General features: G+C 44.7%; 1 protein-coding gene across 1 annotated transcript in view; it reads right to left on the bottom strand.

Annotated features, from left to right (window-relative positions):
• Window positions 1-21,089, bottom strand: part of DHX15 (DEAH-box helicase 15) — a 57,680-nt gene extending 36,591 nt beyond the window's left edge. The window contains exons 1-3 of the mRNA XM_073609286.1: window positions 20,877-21,089; window positions 9,306-9,642; window positions 7,240-7,433 (exon numbers count right to left, since the gene is read on the bottom strand). Of these exons, the coding sequence (XP_073465387.1) occupies window positions 7,240-7,433; window positions 9,306-9,642; window positions 20,877-20,938 (593 nt within the window). The 5' untranslated portion in view covers window positions 20,939-21,089. The remainder of the gene's footprint in view (window positions 1-7,239; window positions 7,434-9,305; window positions 9,643-20,876) is intronic.
• Window positions 21,090-23,096: the final 2,007 nt, after the last annotated feature.

Genomic DNA, 23,096 nt, shown 5'->3' with positions numbered 1-23,096 from the left:
CATAAGAGACCAGTAAATGAACTGTAGTGCGTTTCTGCAAAAAGCACCAAAAAACATAGAACCAGGTTTAAGATGTTTAGTAACATAATGGGGTTAAAAAAGAAAAACTAAAATTAGCCCTTTATAGTACAAAAAGGCAGATAATCACTATTTCATTTTTTTACTGTAGAACTGTGAAAGTAATATTTACAGTAGTGATAATTTGCTCTTTTTGTACTAGAAAGGTCTCATTTTAGTTTTTTTTTAATCCCATTATGTTACTGGCCTATCAATTATAAAAATGGTAAATCGATTTCATAATCAATTAGTTGTCGATTCATTGTTTCAGCCCTAGTCAGGATATCCCGCCACCTAAAGGCAGACTGAACACTGGCAAACAAAAATCCACAGGCCAGCCTGGGATAACCAAAAACATTAGCCTCCTGCGCAGTGTTGCTACACTGCACATCTGGGTATTATCCCAAGACCTTGCTGCCCTCTAGGACTGGGGATGTCCTGTGACCACTGAAAAATAATAAATACAAAAGAGGGCACACAGGCAGTGTATTATCCCACAAATGTTTGGTAATATATATTAGTGGGGACGGAAAGTATTCAGACCCCCTTAAATTTTTCACTTTGTTATATTGCAGCCCTTTGCTAAAATCATTTAAGTTCATTTTTTTTCCTCATTAATGTACACACAGCACCCCATGTTGACAGAAAAACACATAATTGTTGACATTTTTTGCAGATTTATTAAAAAAGAAAAACTGAAACATCACATGGTCCTAAGTATTCAGACCCTTTGCTCAGTATTTAGTAGAAGCACCCTTTTGATCTAATACAGCCATGAGTCTTTTTGGGAAAGATGCAACAAGTTTTTCACACCTGGATTTGGGGATCCTCTGCCATTGCTCCTTGCAGATTCTCTCCAGTTCTGTCAGGCTGGATGGTAAACGTTGGTGCACAGCCATTTTTAGGTCTCTCCAGAGATGCTCAATTGGGTTTAAGTCAAGGCTCTGGCTGGGCCATTCAAGAACAGTCACGGAGTTGTTGTGAAGCCACTCCTTCGTTATTTTAGCTGTGTGTTTAGAGTCATTGTCTTGTTGGAAGGTAAACCTTTGGCCTAGTCTGAGGTCCTGCGCACTCTGTAGAAGGTTTTCATCCAGGATATCCCTGTACTTGGCCGCATTCATCTTTCCCTCGATTGCAACCAGTCGTCCTGTCCCTGCAGCTGAAAAACACCCCAACAGCATGATGCCACCACCATGCTTCATTGCTAGGACTGTATTGGACAGGTGATGAGCAGTGCCTGGTTTTCTCCACACATACCGCTTAGAATTAAGGCCAAAAAGTCTTATCTTGATCTCATCAGAGAATCTTATTTTTCACCATCTTGGAGCCCTTCAGGTGTTTTTTTTTTTTAGCAAACTCCATGTGGGCTTTCATGTGTCTTGTACTGAGGAGAGGCTTCCGTTGGGGCACTCTGCCATAAAGCCCCGACTGGTGGAGGGCTGCAGTGATGGTTGACTTTCTACAACTTTCTCCCATCTGCATCTCTGGAGCTCAGCCACAGTGATCTTTGGGTTTTTCTTTACCTCTCTCACCAAGGCTCTTCTCCCCCCGATAGCTCAGTTTGGCCGGACTGCCAGCTCTAGGAAGGGTTCTGGTCGTCCCAAACTTCTTCCGTTTAAGGATTATGGAGGCCACTGTGCTCTTAGGAACTTTAGGTGCAGCAGAATTTTTTTTGTAACCTTGGCAAGATCTGTGCCTTGCCACAATTCTGTCTCTGAGCTCTTCAGGCAGTTCCTTTGACCTCATGATTCTCATTTGCTCTGACATGCACTGTGAGCTGTAAGGTCTTATATAGACAGGTGTGTGGCTTTCCTAACCAAGTCCAATCAGTATAATCAAACACAGCCGGACTCAAATGAAGGTGTAGAACCATCTCAAGGATGATCAGAAGAAATGGACAGCACCTGAGTTAAATATATGAGTGTCACAGCAAAGGGTCTGAATACTTAGGACCATGTGATATTTCAGTTTTTCTTTTTTAATAAATCTGCAAAAATGTCAACAATTCTGTGTTTTTCTGTCAATATGGGGTGCTGTGTGTACATTCATGAGGAAAGAAAAATGAACTTAAAGGATTTTAGCAAATGGCTGCAATATAACAAAGAGTGAAAAAAATTTAAGGGAGTCTGAATACTCTCCATCCCCACTCCGTGTGTGTGTATGTGTGTGTATGTATATATATATATATGTATATGTATATGTATATATATATATATATATATATATATATATATATATATATATATATATATATATATATATATATACACACACACACACATACATACACACACACACACACATACACACACGGAAAAAAGTGCTCGTTGGACACTCATCTGTGGCTTGGTACTTCCAGGTTGCACAATCTCCAGTACATACGGGTAACTTCATCAGGGTCCCTGCAGGCTGACGCGTTTCAAAGGGATTCCATGCATTTTTTGCATTCATTATGTTGCAGGTATTGGGGGGGGGGGATCTATTTGGTGAGATATAGACGTGTTCCTTTTGTTTGCACCAGCTGGGGAGATAGATTTATTTGGACATGTGTTTAGTTTTAGCCCGGGATAACCCCTCCTCCACCCCACATGTCTTAGTTTGTAGCAAGCAACAACAGAGCATGATCAAAAGACAGTAGGGGAGGGTAGGCACCAGTGTCCCTAAATGGACTCCAGAAAAGGATTTTACAGCGAGTACAAAAAACCTTTTTTCTCATCCACTGAGAAACACAGGAATTATACAGTCATATCCAAAAACAGTCAAACTGAGGGGTGGGTCACAGCACTAACAGGACCACGCTCAAACTGAACCAGATATGACCGAACAACCTGCTTTATAAGGGTACATGAAAACAAGGAGGGCACAGAGCATCAACCAAATACCGATCAACACCCATAAGGAATGACTCCACATGGAAGAAAGCACCAAAATATGGATCAAGTGCAAAGCCGATTAACAAAAACACACCCAAACACTGGATAAAAACAAAATTCCCATGAAAGGAAACAACCTGACCTGGTCAACAGGAAATGGGTCCAACAGTGGGAACAAATACAGTAAAGAAACTAAATAAAAACAGGCCCTGGTAAAAATAGAACCCCATAAGGATCATTAATTCCATGTCTGGAGAGAATGCAGAGATAATTTTTACCACACTAAACAAGGCTTAATAGTGAACCATAATGCACTGCCATTGGAGCCAGGAATGAAGCTAGACAACACCCTCCCCAGTGAGCAAGAGGCACCTCTGGGACAAACCTGTTAAAAATGCAATTCTGCCTATACCTGACCACAAAGCCAAGGGCCTAGAATTGCTGCCGATTTCCCAGGTCTAGAGAAGCAACAACACAAAAAGAGACAGGTGAAAACATTTGCAACCAACACACAGAAAAGCACCTTAACCACTTCCCGCCCGCCCTATAGCGGATTGACGTCCGGGAAGTGGTTGTGTTATCCTGACTGGACGTCATATGACGTCCAGCAGGATAACATGCCGCAGCGCGCCCCCGGGGGCGCGCATCGCGGCGATCGGTGGAGCGGTGTGTCAGTCTGACACACCGCTTATGTCCATGATATGCCCAGATCTGCCCAGCAATGCTCTATCAGTGCCACCTGTCATTGCCCATCAGTGCCACCTGTCATTGCCCATCAGTGCCACCTGTCAGTGCCCATCAGTGCCACCTGTCAGTGCCCATCAGTGCCACCTGTCAGTGCCCATCAGTGCCACCTGTCAGTGCCCATCAGTGCCACCTGTCAGTGCCCATCAGTGCCACCTGTCAGTGCCCATCAGTGCCCACCTATCAGTGCCCACCTGTCAGTGCCCACCTGTCAGTGCCCATCAGTGCCACACATATGTACCCATCAGTACCACCCATATATACCAATCAATGCCACCTACGAGTGCCCATCAGTGCCGCCTATGTGTGCCCATCGGTGCCACCTATGAGTGCCCATCAGTGCCGCATACCAGTGCCACCTATCAGTGCCCATCAGTGCCACCTATCAGTGCCCATCAGTGCCGCCTATCAGTGCCCATCATCAGTGCCCGTTAGTGCCACCTCATTGGTGCCACCTCATCGGTGCCCATCAGTGCCGCCGTATCAGTGCCCATTATTGAAGGAGAAAGCGTACTTATTTACAAAAAAATTTAACAGAAACAAAGAAAAACTTGTTTTTTTTCGAAATTTTCGGTCTTTTTTTATTTGTTGCGCAAAAAATAAAAACCGCAGAGGTGATCAAATACCACCAAAAGAAAGCTCTATTTGTGGGAACAAAATGATAAAAAATTTGTTTGGGTACAGTGTAGCATGACCGCGCAATTGTCATTCAAATTGTAACAGCGCTGAAAGGTGAAAATTGGGCTGGGCGGGAAGGTGTCTAAGTGCCTGGTATTGAAGTGGTTAAGGACCTTCCTTATGAATTTGTGACCCAGCAGAAAAGGACTAATCTGAGATAGACAGGTCCCTAAAGGTAATGGAGGCATTCCCTGTTCTATGCCATCTACAATAGGAACCAAACCACCATGGCTGCAGGTTTCTGCGTCCAGTGTCCCTAAATGGACTCCAGAAAACGATTTTACAGGGAGTACAGAAAAAAAAAACAAAAAAAACAAAAACTATATTTCTCATCCATTGAGAGAAACAGGAATCATATACGATCAGGCTATCCAGACTTGACAAGTCACAGGTAACAAATAGTAATAAAAAGGAGGATGTGACCTGACATAACCGCAATGACAAACCTCCATCCCTATTATACATGTATTCAAAGTGAAGAAAAGAGTGGGACTTTAAATGAGGGATCTCAATGCTAAAAACAATAAATAAGGCATAAATGTTTTTTATTCAATCAAATTCTCATAAAATGATCTAAAATGCATAATATGTATATTCTGAATGGGTTACAAAACCATATGCAAAAAAGACTGACAGATAAAATTACAGAGATACACATATACAAAAATCACATAATATGGATAATGCACAAATTGCAAACATGAGCCAGTTGAATGTAAAGAGGAACCAAACTTGTCTGTGCACCCTATAAACTCTACGCGTTTCATGGCTAGCAGCCATTCGTCAGGAGTTAGATGCAAAGGTAGGCTATAAATGAATATCAAAAACGTCTGTTATTGAATTATACCCTAAAGAGGGGAACTAATGGGGAGCAAAGGATATGGTACTTACACACGGGCTCCAAAGCTGTACCCAGCCTATTAAAAGGGAAGCAGGAGGGCCCCAGAAAAAAAAAAATGTCTGGTCCAGGGCTGAGGCAGGAACTGCACCCCAATCCAGAAAATCAGCCAGGTATACACCAGAGCGCCACGACACAGTCCATGTGTGTTGTGTGTGTATTGTGACCGTGTGGCAACCACATGAATCTATGTGATGAAAGCAAAACAAGATAATGAATGGAAAAATGTGAAGTGTGTGAAAAAGAAAAATGTGTCAAAAATGGGGAATAGAGTCTGGGATGATCTCCATGGGGACTTGCGTGTGGTGATAAGTGGGCTGCGAGGAGATATCTGTGTGGAACAGCCCACCAGTGAACCCAAGGTGCATATACCCCGAATGAGGGCGGGTCCCCACCGTCATGCTAAGACGCCGATGGAAAGCGAAGGAAAGGGATACCACGTCCAGTATCCATGCCAGACGTGGTATCATGCCCACCCAGTCTCCGACGTCAGGTCGTGTCATTTGATGCCGTGTTGCGAGGTAGCACTTCATTGCACCCGATGCCGGAGACTGGGTGGCGTGATCCCTTTCCTTCGCCTCCCCTTCTTGCTATCGGCATCTTTGAGGGCGGGTCCTCGCCAAGGTCATTTGGGGTATATGCAGCCGGGGTTCACCGGTGGGCCATTCCACACACAGCCATCACCAGACAGGCATCTGCTCACAGCCCACTTATCACCACACACGCAAGTCCCCATGGAGATCATCTCCGACTCCATTCCCTATTTTTGGACATATTTTTCTTTTTGATACACTTCACATTTTTCCATTCATTATCTTGTTTTCATCACATAAAATGGTTCATGTGGTTGCCACACGCTCACAATACGCACAGCACACATGGACTGTGTCATGGCGCTCTGGTGTATACCTGGCTGCTTTTCCCGATTGGGGCCGGGTCCTGTCTCAGCCCCGGACCAGAAATTTTTCTGGGGCCCTCGTGCTTTCCTTTTAACCACTTCCGGACTGGCTCACGTCGAAATACATCGGCACTTTGAAGGGGGATATCGTTGTTATGGCAGCAGCTAGCTACCATCATAACCCTGGTATCCTCTTCAGTGAGCGGTTCGGTTTCCGATAAAAGTAGTCTCTGCGCCAGATTCGCCGCAAGATCCACTTTTACCGGTGGCAGGAGAGGACCCCCGCCTTTCGCCGCTTACCAGAGCGGTCAGTAGTGGCGGAGGCGATCAGGTCCTCTTCCTGGCTTGGTACAGAGACGAGTGAGGGGAAGGTGGCCCCCACCCGTCTCCATACCATTGCAGGGCGGAAGAGGCGTCAAAACGTCACTTCCGTCCCATAGCTCTTAAAGCAACACTATTTTTTTTTTTTTTTTTTTGCAGTTGAGTGTAAATGAGATCTGAGGTCTTTTTTAACCCCACATCTCATTTAAGGGGTCCTGTCATGCTTTTTTTCCCCTATTACAAGGGATGTTTACATTTACATTGTGATGGTGCTGTTGGAAAAAAGATTCCTCCTGGTGGTCCTTGATTGCAGATATGTAATCCCCCCTACAATCTGTATATTAACATTCTCAGGCACAGGTACCCATGTTAAGAGAACATTAAATATTTACCCAAGAACCAGGAGTACACAGCCAACAGCTGCACCTCAGACTAGCAATCAGAAAAATGATACCGATTATCAGATCATGACAGCCAATCAAAAGCTTGTGGACAAACTTTCCTGGTTGCAGATGGCACTATACCCCTATCCCTATGCACAAAGAAAAATATATAGTGTTAAAAAGCATGCCAAAAAAATAAAACATTTAAAATTTTGATTGAAAACCTGTGTGGAAAAATAAAATAGTAAATTTTGGTAGTAGCCTTTAGTCAGTTTTGTTTAGTTAGCATTATATAATGTCATTTTACATTTTTACAACTATAGGGAGAAGGGAGAGGCTCATGCGGCTTAAAAAAAAAGAAGAGGTGCAAGCTCCTCATTTACTTACTTCAGGATAGTTTTTGCACTACTGCAGTCTTCAAATCGAATAGAATAACCAACTTCCTGGCCCAGCATGACATCCATTTCATCAGCGACTCTCTGTGCCACACTCATTGCAGCTACTCTTCTCGGCTGGGTACATGCAACACCTCTCTTGGGCCCGGGCAAAGATCGCATGTAATCAACACACCACTGGGGAATCTATAATGCATAAAGTGATTTCACCTTTTTAAATTCAGCCATTAGTACCCATTGTCGCACTTTTCTGTACTTTTCAAAACCAAGATGAGCAAGGTGTGGCTGTCAATCCTCAAATTGACCAGCATGCTGGTGAATCACAAGAACCTCCCAATCTAGGTAAAGGAAACACCCCCCCCCCCAGGGATCAGACCCCTTAGATAGGACAATGATTTCCCTGCAGATCTCAACCATATACCATTGAGATCAAAGTTGAATTACCACCCACTAAGTCTATCCAATGAGATAGAAGAGGTTTCTTGATGTTAGTAAAAAAAACTCTCCCATCCATGTTCTATAATTAAAGTATAACTAATGACAAAACTAATTTTTTATTTTTTTTTTTTAAGTTTTGGACAGAGTGGAGATGGATTAGAACAGCTGTCTGTGCCCCAGTTAAACTGCTTGCACACTGAAAGCACCAACCTTAGCATTATAGCGCAGCTCGTTTTAACTGCACTTTTCGGCTGCTAGCGGGGCGCTTTGAACCCCCCCCCAAAAAAAAGTTAAAAACTCCAGTTTCGCTGCACTTTCAAGACGTTTTGAAAGCCCTGCCCATTGGAATGACTAAATACAGCACTCCCAACCCGTCCTAAAGATGCTGCATGCAGGACTTTTCGGAACGTCCCGCAAGCACTGCCCCAGTGTTAAAAGTCACAATGGAATGAATGGGAGGCAGTTTTCCGGTGCTTAGAGGCCATTTCCAGTGCTAAAGCACCTGAAAACCACCCAGTGTGATGGGGGTTTTAGGGAGATTCACCCTCTCTAGGTCTTGTTTACCATTATCATCAAAAATTAAATTCCCAAATTTTTGGTTGTCATCAGAACAGTAATAAAAAGTGGAAATCTTTCAATGGGGACAAAACGGGGGTTAATTACGAAAGGTAAATCCACTTCACACTACAAGTGTAAAGTGCACTTGAGATTGCACTGAAAGTGCACTTGGAAGAGTTGCTGGGATATGCAAGGAGAACGAAAAAAAAAACAAAAAAAAAAAAACACACACACACACAGCATTTTAGCTTGCACATGATTGGATGATAAAATCAGCAGAGCTTCCCCTCATTTCAGATCTACCCCTCAGATTTACAGCGACTGCACTTCCAGTGCAAAGTGGATTTGCCTTTCATAAATAACCCCCTAGGTCTGGTGACCAAAATGGACCTTATTTTGCAGGTATTTCCGCTCACTTCCTGTTTTGATTATAAGACAGGACAGGAAGTGGAGAAATCTCCCCAATGAGACACAGATGGTAAAAAATAAACAACAATAATAATACAGGGGTTATACCATCCATTACAGTATCTTGCCTATAGTTCTACTATAAGCTGGCATGTTTGGGGTCTAACATCTTTATCCTGTGTAATCATGCTACTGCAGAAAGTTTATAATAGTGCAATGTACAGTATGAAAGTTATTTGATTTTTCAGAATTGTCAAGCATCTCAGAGACCAAGATAAAACATTACACTTGGAAAGTGCAATTTGGATGACTAGACTGGTAAACAGCAAGAACATACTCATCAGATACTAGACCCCTGCTGTCAAAATATAAATCAGAGACAGGCCACCTTTCGATACTGTAGTGATAAAGTATATTCAAGATTACCTCAGTTCTTACTAGTCTAGGACCGACCTGTGCTGTGACCCTAAAAAGGTTTATGAAAAATATACAGGCCATCCAGTGAAGTACAGCTAAGATTGGCCTATGGTCCACTTAGCTAAATGTACTTAGCCGTAAAGAAAGCAAAATGCAGCCACCTCATCTTAAGAATTGTTCAAGGGTTTAGATATACTTTAATTATGTGTCAGCATTTCTCCAGAAAGCAGTAGATACCTGTGTAGTTTTCCCAGAACCAGTCTCTCCAACTAAAACAAAGCTCTGGTTTCTGGTAAGAATATCTGTAAAACGCTCCTTGTACTCCCAGACTGGCAACTGAAGACGTTTTTTTAAGATCTCATAGTACCGCGGTGTGTGGGGCAGGTTGGTGAATGGATTGATGCCTTGAGGAAGTGCTGCTGGCTTTACAGTTGGGACCCCACCGGCTGCTATAAATGGGGTATTTAATGCGCTACGTGAATCCTTATCCTTGTCCCTATCCCTTTCACGATCTCTATCCCTGTCCCGATCTCGATCCTTTGATCTGTCATCTCTCTCTCGATCTCTGTCCTTCCTAAAATAAGAGGAGAAAAAAAATATTTATTGAAAAGAAAAGATCAAGTGACCAACATATGCTATAGCAGACAGAGTAAAGATGAAAGATTCCAGAGCATCAACACAACAGTGAGTTATAGCGTTTTGGTTTTTTTTGATTAAAGCTGGTGCCTCCATAGAGAAAGGTAAGCAAAGCGTTAAACCAGGTTTCTTACCAATACAATCTTACAACTTCAACCTGTTTGCAAGCAACAGCTCGTTTGTCATCAGTTTGTCCATCCATCAACGGATGTTTGAAAAGCGGACAAACTTCATCCATTTTTTCTTTGAAAAAAATTTAACTGAACTGATAAAACGAACGGTCCGCATGTGTGAGAGGCAGCGTTAGGCCCCTTTCAAACGGGGTGAAGGCCATCAAGTGGATCCTCCTGCTCAGCGGGGACCTCTCCGCTGATCCTGGCTGAACAGGCAGGTTACAGATCCGTGTCTGCTCCGTTATGCAGAGCTGACACAGCCCACTGTTCTCTATGGGGCAGTCGGATGGAAACAGACTGTCTGTCCATTTACATCCGACTGTCATCCAATGGGGAACGAATTCCCATCCATTTGTTTTTAGCGGACCAAAATTGGATGCTGGCAGGTGTCAGCAGACATGTGTTCGCTGCTCCATAGAGAATAGGTGGTCCGATCGGGTCTGCCTGAAAAACAAAGGGCGGACCTGATCTGTCAACTGGTGTGAAAGGGGCATCACTGACAAACATTCTAATTCATCAGCAATATTCTAGGAATCTGGTAAATTCTCATAATTATGGGTATTTCTTTACTCTAGAAATGGACAGGCATTGAAGCCATTCCATGGAGTTTAGTCTTCAGCCGGCAAGCAACCGGTGAGAAACATACGCTTCCACCGACAGAAGAAAATACCCCAACGAGTTACTAGCAGCTGTAAAATTTTTGGGTATGATACCAACTTGTCTGCATCTCTATTTTGTGTGCATCTAAAGTAATCCAACATTATCTCAACTTGTGCAGATTGCAATTTTACAAAGAAAACCTATTACCGATTTTGCCAAAGGACTGTAAAGGTCTAATTTTGTTTTAGTTAAAACAAACATGTCATACTTGCCTGCTCTGTAAAATGGTTTTGCACAGAGCAGCCTGGATCCTCCTCTTCTCGGGTCCCTCTTCGGCACTCCTGGTCCCTCCCTCCTGTTGAGTGCCCCCACAGCAAGCAGCTTGCTATGCGGGCACCCAAGCCGAGCCACAGCTCCCTGTGTCCACCCCCTTTCTCTCCTCATTGGCTGACCAACTGACAGAAGCAGGAGCCAATGGCACTGAGCTGCTCTCTCAGCCAACAAGGAGGGAAGTCCCGGGCAGCCAAGACACTCCTGTAACATAGCAGGATTGAGATGGTCTCAGGTAAGTATTAGGGGGGCTGATGCACACAAGGCTTTTTATCTTAATGCATCAAAACAAAAAACCTGGCTTTACAGCCTTTCATTTCGGTTAAAAAATTTTGAAAATAAATAATCTTTTTCTTCATAAGTTTAGGTTAAAATGTTTTCCTGCTACATTTCTTTGATGAAAATAACCCAAAATCAGTGCAAATTAATTAGTCTGTAGGAAAGGTATAGAGTCCACAAACTATGGAATAATAATAAATTATATATATATATATATATATATATATATATATATATATATATAAAAATCCTGATGTACCGACAGCCCCTCTAATTTCTTGAGGCCCAAAAATGCTAGGACGGTACAAATACCCCTTTTGAGAAAGTAGACAGTCCAAAGTATTTAGTAAGCGGCATGGTGAGTTTTTTGAAGTTGTAATTTTGTCACATTTGGAAAATGAAGACATTTTTAAAAATATATCATTTTCACAATTCTTTATTTTTTTTTAACATACTGTCACCAGTGCAGTACAGCATCATCATATAACTGGTGTGGCAGTGATACTGACTGGTGACAGCATAAAAAAAAAAAAAAAAATGATTTTTTTTTTTTTTTTTACACGCACTTCAGCCCCGGAAGGATTTACCCCTTAATGACCAGGCCATTTTCTGCAATACGGCACTACGTTACTTGCACAGTCATGCAACGTTGTACCCAAACCAAATGTATTTATATATGTTTTTTCCCACAAATAGAGCTTTCGTAAAAAAAAAAAAATCCTTCATCAGTTTAGGCCAATGTGTTCTTCTACATGGGCAAGGTTCATCTCTCCCCACATTGCTCTTATTTTACTTGTGATCACTTTTACTCTATGTCGGTTTTTATAATAAACCAACTTTGTTGACCTGCACTATTGAGCCCCCCTTTTTTTCCTGCATACTCTAGTTTGATGTTCGTTGCTGTGGTGTTCCCATTGTGCACTGGTCTTCCCAGTTTGGTCGAAACCCATGAGGTCCTTTGGAGACATCACTGAAGATCCTGGGTCTCACCATGATGGATTTTATCACCATATTAGATGTTTATTAGATTATTGATTGTTTATTCACCTCACTGTGTTATTTTTAGCGCTACATTTCACCCACATTCTTATACATATTTTAAGTTATAGCGTCTATAAAATGGGGATAGATTTATGGCATTTTTATTATTATTTTTTTATTTACCAGTAATGGCGGTGATCAGCTATTTTTAGGGGGACTGCAACATTGCGGCGGACAGATCGGACACTTTTCTGGGACCAGTGAGATTATTAGTGATCAGTGCTATAGCAATGCACTGATTACTGTATAAATGACACTGGCAGGGAAGGGGTTAACACTCGGGGCAATCAAAGGGTAAGTGTGTCCTAGGGAGGTGCACTGTGCGGGTAGTGGACTGACGGAAGTATAGAGAGATCGCTGTTTGTGAAAACTAGGAACAGACGCTCTCTCTCTCTACTCCCCTGTCAGAACGGGGATCCACCTTATTTACATAGGCAGATCCCTGTTCTGCTTCTCTGTGGAGCGATCGAGGGTGGCCGGCGGACATCGCGTCCGCACACATCGGCTCCGGCCCTGCACTGTATGTATCTATTACACGGAGCGCCGTAACAATACGCGATTCGTGCAAAAGAACCGCCCTGCCGCAGTATATCTGCGGCGGATGGTCGTTAAGTGGTTAAACACAATATGATTGATTATACCAGTGAATTTCATTGGTACAAGAAACAATTTTACAGACTGAAAATGGTTTAGTGTCTTTTGTTGTGATTGGTCAAGGCTAATCACATGGTACATAGATGGGCTGCGATTGACCCTTTCTGTACCATGTGTTCTCCCTGTTCCTTAACCTAAGTACTCCATGGAGGTATTGCAAGTTCAATACCACAGGATTCAATTTAATGAATTAGCTGTAAAATGCAGTCCATTGTATTGGGTAAGACTGTGAAGTACAAACAGAGCAGACAGCAATATTTTCTGACCATTTATTATCCTCATGCTGTCATCCAAATCAAGATTGTGAAGAACGGAGGAAAAAAAAAATCTGTTGGTTTTCCAGAATTTCGGGTTCAACAAGGTTAGTAACTGTCATTCTTAGGCCTCATTCACTCGGACACACTTAAGAAAACGCCCATGCGAGGGCCACACAAGTGTTCTGCACATCCCCGTACAGGTATTCCTATTCATGGTGACAGACACAGCAGCTGCAAGGACATATCTGCTGCTCCCAATTTGACATCTGTGCGGGTACCCAAACACACCCACATGGCTGCCAAATTGGGAGCAGTGGCTGCGTACCAACTGCCATAAATAGGAATGCATGGAACACTCGAGCATCCCATGCAGGTATACGTGGCCCTTGCAAAGGTCTACACTTATCTAAGCCCACCTCAACGAGGCCTTTCCGTGACAATTTTTTTCAGCTATTAAACATTCCAACCTGAGTGCGCAGAAGTAAATGGGTGGTGCTGACACTCTCGCAAAGCATTTTTATGGGAGGGGGTGCCTCATCAGAAGACAAAAATACTCATAACATGCCAAGTAATCTGTTATGTGTCACAGTATAATTACCAAACCCCACGAGTGAGTCGATTTATCACCAGAGAAAGGCACAAACACTGCACCTGCCTGTAGGAAATCCCAGGAGCCAAATTATGGCTTTTAGAACACACCACCATCAACCGATGTTTCTTGGCTCATTATAACAATCTGCTGATTTGGTCCTTATCCAGATATTGGTCTTAAAATATTTAATCAAAACGTCATATTGCAACTTACCAATTCTTAGATGCGATGGCTGCATTAGTTTTATTTTCACCTGTTGATCTTGCAAACAAGTTTGATAATTTTCTACTTTAACCAGTCGCCGCCCTGCCAGAGTACATTTACTGCACCAAGACAGCAGCTGCAGGCTCAGCAACATGCTGGTACATCGGTTAGCACATGCAGCAAGGGAAAAAAATAGGAAGGACCTATAAGTAGTTCAAAAGGTGTGAAGAGGGAATAGGGCAGCCAGCGTTTTCTATTTGAAAAAACTTTATCAGTATATAGAAATAAAATAGACAAATTGTAATCACAGGTGATAATAAAAAAAAATAAATCAACAACGTTGTCATACATAAAAGACATGCCCGTGTGTACGGCCACATCCAAAGTCAAGCACACTGGAATACCACATAAATCTAGGGTACCGAATATACCAGCTCAAGAATGAAAAGCAGGTGTGTGAGGTCTGAAGGAGCCCCAGGTAACTGCCGTGGTGTCAGCCCTTACAACTCACAATGGACATCTGAGCTCCTTAATTCCCCAAATGGACTGGATGAGCTGGGCAGGGAACTGTATGTCACAGCATACACTGATGTCCCTGCAATTGTTGGATATAATGAATGGAAAGTGTGGGTAGCAGCAACAAGATCTTACGGCTATAAACCAATAATGCAAGTCACCGATGTAGGTATCGACAGTCCTGTGCATTGTAGGTGACAGTTTAAAGGTCTGGCTTATGGCAGACTATACTTGTGCATGTAGACGCATGCAAATCATGGTGGATTGAGGCTAAACTAGTGCAGTGCCGTTAATGGGGGGACACTACCTCCAGGTGCAGCATGTGCCCTGAATGGGTTCACATTGGTCATAGCAACCACATGATTAGAATGTCAACAAAAACAGTCATGAATGGCTTCCATTCATGACCGTTTTGCTTACCATTGTGATTGGCCCATGTACCATGTGATAGCTGTGGGCCAATCACAGCACCCTGTAGCATGTGATTAGCTGTATCACATCTCAGATAACAAGCAGTCCTCGGTCTTCTCTAAAAGAGAGAAAGATCTTTCTCTCTATTGAGGATATCCTGTAACCCAAATACTGCACCTCCTGAGTTGGAACCAGCTGGGACCTGTCCAGGTTGATCAGCCAACCAAGGGACCGCAGGAAATTCTGTGCTTCCAGCAAGTTCTTCTCCAGTTGCCAACAGGATTGGGCGATAAAACAGCAGATCATCCAAGTAGGGGATCACAGTAATGGCCTTAATGTGCAGCGGGGCTAAAGCCTCTGCCAGGACATATAGTTACATAGTGGGCAAGGATGAAAAAAAATACACAATATTCCATCCAGTTCAACCTGTGTATCTGTACATCTAAGAGCCTTTTAAAAATTTACTCCCTGCAGCCACCCCACCAATTGTGGGAGAGTTCCACATCCTTATAGCCCTAACAGTGAGGAACCCCCTACGAAGTTTAAGGTAAAAACGGTTCTCCTTCAGTCTCATTTTGTGCCCCCGTGTCCTTTTACACTCCCTGGACGTTTGTAGAAATCCTCGCAGAGTATGCTAGTCCGAATGGCAGTGCCCAGAAATAAAAATAAAAAACTTCCGAATTCACTCTGACCACCAGTCTGAGAAATTTCTGAAAATCTTGATGCATCGGGATATGCAGGTATGCATCCCTGAGATCGATCGTTGCCATATAGCAATCTGGAAAACAGATTTGTTATTGTGAAAATGGACTCCATACTGAAGCGTTTGTACTTCAGAAACCTGTTTAGAGGACGAAGATTGAGGATTAGCCTGAACTTGCCCGATGGCTTTTCGACCACAAATACGTGGAAATAAACTACCTGGCAGCGTTCCCCCTGGGGCACCTGCTGGAGGACTTGCTGATCCACTAGCTTCCCCTAAGAGGAGACTCGGAGCCCCTGCTTTTTTCCTGATCTCTGGGTAAGGGGGTGACAAGAAAACTGGAAGGGGGAATTGAATTCCAACTTGTAGCCGTTCTTTATTACCTCTAATATGAACGGGCTTGAAGTTGTCATGGTCCATTGTGGAAGGACGTCCCCCAGTCACGCAGGAGTCATTGGGGCTTTGTGGTGGTCCGAGGATTGAATAAGAATCCTCCTCTTCCTCGCCCCTGCGACCTGCCCAGTATTTTCTGGGGTGGCCCATCTTTCCTGTTGGGCCTGCTGCCTGTGGCCTCAAAAAAAATGTTTCCCTTCTGCTTTCTTGCTCTTTTCTGGAAATGCCTTCTTGTCCTTGGTCCACTCCAGTGCCTCCTGCAGACCCAGCCCAAAAGAGGTGATCACCTGAAAAAGGTAACCCACACAGTTTCAGCTTGGACGCTGCATCCCCCTTCCAAGTCTTCAACCACACGGCCCTTTTTGCTGTGTTCACCAGTGCTGCTGACTTGGCTGCCAGCTTTGCTTATTTTGCTGAGGCATCCGCTAAGAAGCCAACTGCTTTAAACAGTAATGGGAATGACAAGCAGCTGTTGCCTGGACGTGCCCGCCGAAATGTGAGACTGCAACTGCGTTAACCAGCACTCCAAGTGCCTGGCAACACAAGTGGCTGCTAGGACTGGCTTCAGCCCAATGGAAAAGGCGTCCCAAGCACTTCTTAGCAGTACGTCACCCCCCCCCCCTCCTTTTATCCATGGGGTCCTTAGGTGACCCCAGGTTGTCAAAAGCCAAATTGGTCCTTTTAGAGACCTTGGCTAGCGGTGCATCCAACTTTGGGATCTTGTGCCATGGATGGGCCGCGTCCTTCTCGAAAGGGAACCTGCGTTTAAGACTGCCTGAGACAAATGGTCTCCTTTCAGGGTGCTCCCACTCCAGCAAGATTGACTCCACTAGAGATTTGTGCACGTGGAATACCCTGGCCTTCTGCGCATTGGACCCTTGGTACATGAGGTCGTGCTTAGAAAGTTGCACCAACTCCTCTCTAGTTTCCAAAGTGTCATAAATAGCTTTGAGCAAGTCCCCCACATCGTCCAGCGAAAACCTGTACCTGGACCCCCTGGAGGAATCTTCTCCCTCTAAATCAGATCCCGAGTCTGCCTGAAAGGAGGCCAGTGACCTGGGATCTCCTTCTCTATCCCCACCATCATCCTGACTAGGTTCTGAGAGAGAAGGCATACTGGCGGCCCTGGATAGGGTCGTCTGGGGACCCTGCATCCTATCCATCATACCTTTAAAGGATTGGAAAATGGATGAAATCTCAACCTTAACGGATGACATGCTGTCACAGTCATTCCTGACCAAACTACTAATGCACTCAGGGCAAAGAGGCTTTTCCCAACTTTGCTGTGCATACATCAAATCTTCTAGGAGGCTGCATCTGGGCCTTGTCTTCGGCTTAAACTTAAAAGCCAAACACCTATGAGAGCCTGCCCCTGACCCTCACCACCACTGTGCTTGGAGTCAAACAGAAGAAGTGCCCAGCCCGTCACCTGTGGTTCCCCACCAAGGGAGGGACTCTTGGTCACAAGGAACCCACCACCCCCCCCCCCAGAGTAAGCCATGGCCATCCCTCACCACGCTTACCTGGAAGGTGCCGGTGCCTGAGTCTACTGCCTCGGATGCTGCAGTGCCTTCCATGGTTCCTTGGCCACAGCCTCTTCTGCTGGGTCTTCCACTGGCCCCGGATGCCTGTCCAACCAAACGCTGCTCCAGGAGACCGGAAACCTCGTCTCCAGAGCAGAAGCCCCGCCTCCGTCGCACGCACATCCTCCCTGCTCCATACCCGGTACTACTGAGTGAATAGGCACCCTCTCACAGCGCCACCCTAGAAACATACAGATGGGCGCCGCCAGCCGGACCGAGGGCCATGGACGGGAGGGCTAATGGAGGCATGGTATCCCCTCTGACCAGGTAACTACCACAGCCTGGGGAAAAACCATCTCAAAATGTGCGGCGTGGCCTGCCACATCCTACAGGGGTCCTACTCTCTCCGAGCTTACAGCAGCGGTGGGACCAGCAGCCCTACTCTCCCCTAACTGGACAGAGGAGCGTTTGCAGGCAGAGAAGGCAACGCCAGGGGCTCACTCAGGACAGCCCTGAGACATGGAGCTCCCCAAGGTTCCTAACGTGCTCCCTCCCGCCTGGCAGGAAACACAAAAAAATTAAGGGGGAGGCCTAGAGGACTGCCTTTAATTGTGTGGGTGAAGTTGAACGTGTTTCCTGTCCCAGAGGGAGGAGCCCTATGTCTCAGAGGCTGTCCTGGAAGACAAAAGGAAAAAAAAAAGTTTTAAAAAATTGAATAAAAAATATTTGTTTACATACCATCACCAGTCAGTGTCCCTGAGCACGTCATATGTTGTACTACACTGGTGACAGTATGTAAAAAATAAATTGTGAAAACACTTTCCTAATTTTCCAAAAAAATTGTGACAAAAAATTTACAATTTCAAAAAGCTCACCATGCCTCTTACTCAATACCTTGGATGGTTTACTTTCCAAAAAGGGAGAATTTTCACTGTCCTGCCTCACTTTCAGGGCCTCAAGAAATTACATAAATCCTGGTGTACTGACGGCCTATCAATTTCCAAATATACAATATACCATAGTTTGTGGACTCTATACCTTTCCTACAGACCAATTTAAGTGGAACTTTATTTTCTGACTAAAGTCCTGCTAGCTAGAGGACTTCAGGCTGTCCCATTTTGCAGGTACAGCTATGTAAAAGGTTAAGACCCCTTTCACACTGAAGGCGCTTTTCAGGCGTTTTAGAGCTAAAAGTAGCACCTGTAAAGCGCCTCTCAAGCCTCCCCAGTGTGAAAGCCAGAGTGCTATCACATTGGGGCAGTGTGCTTACAGGATGGGGAAAAAAAAAAAAAAAAAAAAGTCCTGCAAGCAGCATCTTTGGGGCAGTGCGGGAGCAGTGTACACATCGCTCCTGCCATTGAAATCAATGGGCAGCGCTTCCAAAGTGCCTGCAAAGCGCTTTTAACCCCTTTTTGAGGTTAAAAGCACCCCGCGCAGCACCGGTAAAGTGCCCCTAACACTAGCGGCACTTTACCGCTAACAATCGGGCAACCCGAGTGTGAAAGTAGCCTAAAAATAAGTAAATCCAGTAGATACGCTGGATTGTCTCGCTCTGCTCATGCTCTCCATTTTAAAGGCACTGACGAATTTGTAGAGGCCGATCTGCTAACAGTCATAAAGCGGAATTAAACCCCCTTATCCTTTACAGCCAAGAAACCTGCTTCTGTTTGATCTGCAACTGCCATAGTGCTGCACATGTGATCAGTTAGGATACAATCCATTTAATGGTTTGACAGTTTGGTTAAGGACACAAGCAAATGTAACGGTTAGCAATCCCAGCATTCCAGGAATGTAACTTTTTTAAACCACTTAAATCAAAGGGTTTAGTTCTGCTTTATGATTTACTGCTGTTCAGGGGCTCTGGGCTTCAGAAAAATGGCAGCCTGCAGCAAGAAGAAACGGGAGCAGTGCTGAAGGCAATTTCCAGCACACGCTAATTCTGGTAGCATAATTACTAAAGTGAATGTAAACCCTCGCATATACCCAGTGAAGTGAACAGCCTCAGATGATACACAGAGATGAAACAAATCCTGCTACATAAGTTTTACATGTATATTTGCTGTCTTCAGCTTTATATACTATTTAGAACATGCACATTAGGAGATTTTCTCTTCCTGGTTAGCACTGCAGTGAAGCCTGGGCATACAGCAAAGACAGCTGATTGGAGGAAAAGCACACACCCCCTTTGCTCATAGGTAGAGACTTTCAGCTGTTTGTTGAATAGTTCAGGGCTCTCAGGCCCTGTTCACATTTGGCACACTGCGATCTTGGGCTGAATTGCTGTGATTCTCCCCATGATCCCAAATCGCAAGTGGGTGGCAGCACAGGACTCCATTGTCAGTATTACAAACAATCCCAGTAGCTTCAGCCATCAGATAGAGTGAGCAACCCCCACGCCATCAGGTCCATATGATGTACGGACCTTGCAGTGAAAGGGGTAAATAAACAAAAGCTGATCATCGTAAGCACCCCCGTCAGTAGAAAATGGTTTGTCTCATCCCTGTACACTGATACATTCTACTAGACAGCTTATTAGAAAAACAGATTTCCTGGGTGGATCACTAGGTGAAAAAGGAAATAAAGCTTAAAGCAGATTTCCACCCATTTAAAAGTCAGCAGCTATACGGAGTGTAATAAACAGACTCTCACCTGTCCCACAAAAACGTGGCATGTCAGGGGGTCACAAGTATTCAAAGTGGAAGTTATATTTTTGGGTAGAACTCCACTTTAAAAAGGAAAACGAATGCAGCCACCACCACCAGGTATCAGTGAGCTGCAATATAATCAATGTCTGCTTTACCGACTAAATATTACAAAGAAAAGAAAAGCGTGTTTTGGATAGAATGGAGGGAGATTACACATCTGTCAGGTTTGTATCGCTGTCTGTGGCCCCGGTAGGGAGATTCACTCTCTATTACTTCTAGTGACTTATCAGCAAATGTCAATATTTGGGGTTGTCATCAGATTAGGATTGCCACCTCATCCCTTTAAACCAGAACACACATTAATTATACAGGTTCTGTGGCCGATTAAGGTGGTAATTAAACTCACTTGGTAAATTATCTGCATTCAATTAGCCCCAGAACCTGTGTAATTCATAGGTGTTCGGGTTTAAAGGGATGAGGTGGCAACTCAACACCAAAACAGGAATAGAGGTGATATCTTCCAATGGGGACACTAGTTCTGGTGACAACCTGGAAATCCCTCACTTCCTGTTTTGGTTATGAGACAGGAAGTGAAGGGGAATGTCTCCAATGGGACACTAAATGACAGACAAGCAATGTTCCTCCTGCAGTGTGTACATGGGGGGGGGGGTGCTCATGGTATGAGGGGACACTCACGGATCGTACTCTCCTATGTACGCCCACCGGACAAGAGGCCTGGTCCCCCCCCAGTCACCATCGTGCTCCTAGGCCGCAGCCGGCACATTCAGGCCTCCGCCATATTCCAGCACGGACAAAGAAAGCCCGCTTCTCCCTCCACCCCCCGCACTCACCCATCTCTCTTCTTGCTCGAGGCATAGTCGTCTCCGAGATCTAACCGGTGGCGCTTCGACATGGCCGCTCCTTCTACCGTCGCGGAGGTCACGTGTCCGTGCTGGAGCCGTACGGAGGAAGAAAGCGCGCCGGGGAACAGGGGGAGCGCGAGGAGGAAGGAAGGCGCATGCGCTGTTTCGCCCAAGGGAAAGGCGGAGCGGCGCAAACGGCGTCAGGTAAGAGAAGAAACGTGATTGGACGATGTGTGACACACTAGAAACCTTAGAATGGGAACAACGTTTGGCCTATCAGATGGAGGGCACTTAAGACGTCATCACGTCTGGGACGTTGCTTTATGTGTTGTGTGCGGTACCAGAGACGAGGAAGGGGGCGGTGCAAGGAGGAAGGGGGAGGTTCAGGGAAAGGCGTGGCAGGGAGGATAGGGGGGTGAATCTATCAGTTATTGTAGAAGTGAGGCAGGCTGGCCTGGTACTACACTAAGCAAGTGCATATTTGCTAACATTGTAAAAAAAATTATAGTGACACTTTTTTGGCTGTAGGCGGAGTCTTATATAAATTAAAAATTTGTGCGCTAGCAAAATATATATTGAAACAGTACAATTAGGAAGCCCCTTGGGGTAATACCCGGAGCCACAATGTGTTTGAATCCCAACACAGAAAAATAACAGGACAACAGATACAAATTGTGCATTAAATCATATATCCTTGAAAATTAAAAAATAAAAGAATATAAAAAAATTTGAAAAGAGGAGAAAGTTCTGAAGGTACGATTGATCACTCAATCATTTAAAAAGCACCACATTCAGTCCGTGAAGAACAAGTTAGCAAAAACCAAAATAAGTGAAAAAGAAAAAAGGAGACGTTCCTTTGGTGTGTCACATCAAAGCTGAAAAGTGAAAAGATGCAAAAACACTTCCAAGCCACCATTGATTGCAGGGGAGGAGTAATGGATGTGCCCTTACCCCATTCGTTGGACCTCCTCTATGGCGAGGTCATACGGGCTTGCAGATATAACCCTCTGCAGGGACAGATGGAATATTGATGTCCGGGTCTTGTTAGCTTGCACTACCGACTCCGAGCTGATCCGACTGATCCGACTGCTACAGCATCAGTAGGGAGACTCAGGATTCGGAGGATCCATAATTAAGAAAAGAAGGGGAAAAGCTCCAATGGTGTAGTAATATTAGGGATTTATTAGTTAAATAAATCGAAGGTATGTATACAAAAAATTCCAGTAAGAAAATCATTAAATCTAAAAAGCCGGCATAAAAACAGAGGCTGAACGCCCGTGCAAACAAAGAACACGTGATGGCAAGCACTGCGAGGCCACGCCCTACATGTTTCGTCATACGTGACATCTTCTACGGGGCGGAGTCTTATAGTTAGGGGGCGGGGAATGCGTTTGTAGGTGTGACATAGCAAAAAGAAAAATGCAGCGCGCTGAAAAATTGGCGTGGCTTCTGTGAAATAGTGGGCGTGGCTTATATGAGCGAGGTTTAAATGGGGGTGTGGTTAGAGTCTGAGATGAATGAGAGATGGGGAAAAGAGGGAGAGAGAGAGAAAGAAGGAGGGAAGGAGAGAGAAGGAAGGAAAGAGGGATGGAGGGACAGCAGGCCTAGATCCTACACCACAATAGAAATGTGTGTTCCAGAGTTTAACAAATCAGTAGATAAAGACACTCCAAACACCTAATGTTAGCGTTTAAATCATCCCAGCACCATGGTTGTTGTGGTATCAGGATGATTGAAGTGCATTATTACTATTATTACATTGTAATATAGAATGAAATCATTCAACTCACCATAATCCAGAATCAGTGGGACCCCTGAGCATGTCGCCTGCCATCAGGTGCCCCCAGCAGACTCCGTCCTTACATCAGGTGCCCCCAGCAGAGCCCCTCCTTACATCAGGTGTCCCCAGCAGAGCCCCTCCTTACATCAGATGTCCCCAGTGGAGCCCCCCCTTACATCAGATGTCCCAGACGGTGCCCCTCCTTACATCAGATGTCCCCAGCGGAGCCCCCCCTTACATCAGATGTCCCAGACGGTGCCCCTCCTCACATCAGGTGTCCCCAGCGGTGCCCCTTCTTACATCAGATGTCCCCAGCGGTGCCCCCCCTTACATCAGATGTCCCCAGCGGTGCCCCTCCTTACATCAGATGTCCCCAGAGGAGCCCCCCTTACATCAGATGTCCCCAGCAGTGCCCCCCCCTTATATCA

This window comes from Aquarana catesbeiana, linkage group LG01, assembly GCF_042186555.1.
Source record: "Aquarana catesbeiana isolate 2022-GZ linkage group LG01, ASM4218655v1, whole genome shotgun sequence".
NCBI lineage: Eukaryota > Metazoa > Chordata > Amphibia > Anura > Ranidae > Aquarana > Aquarana catesbeiana.
Note: the sequence above shows the minus strand (reverse complement) of the source record. Positions and strands in the feature narration are given on the sequence as shown.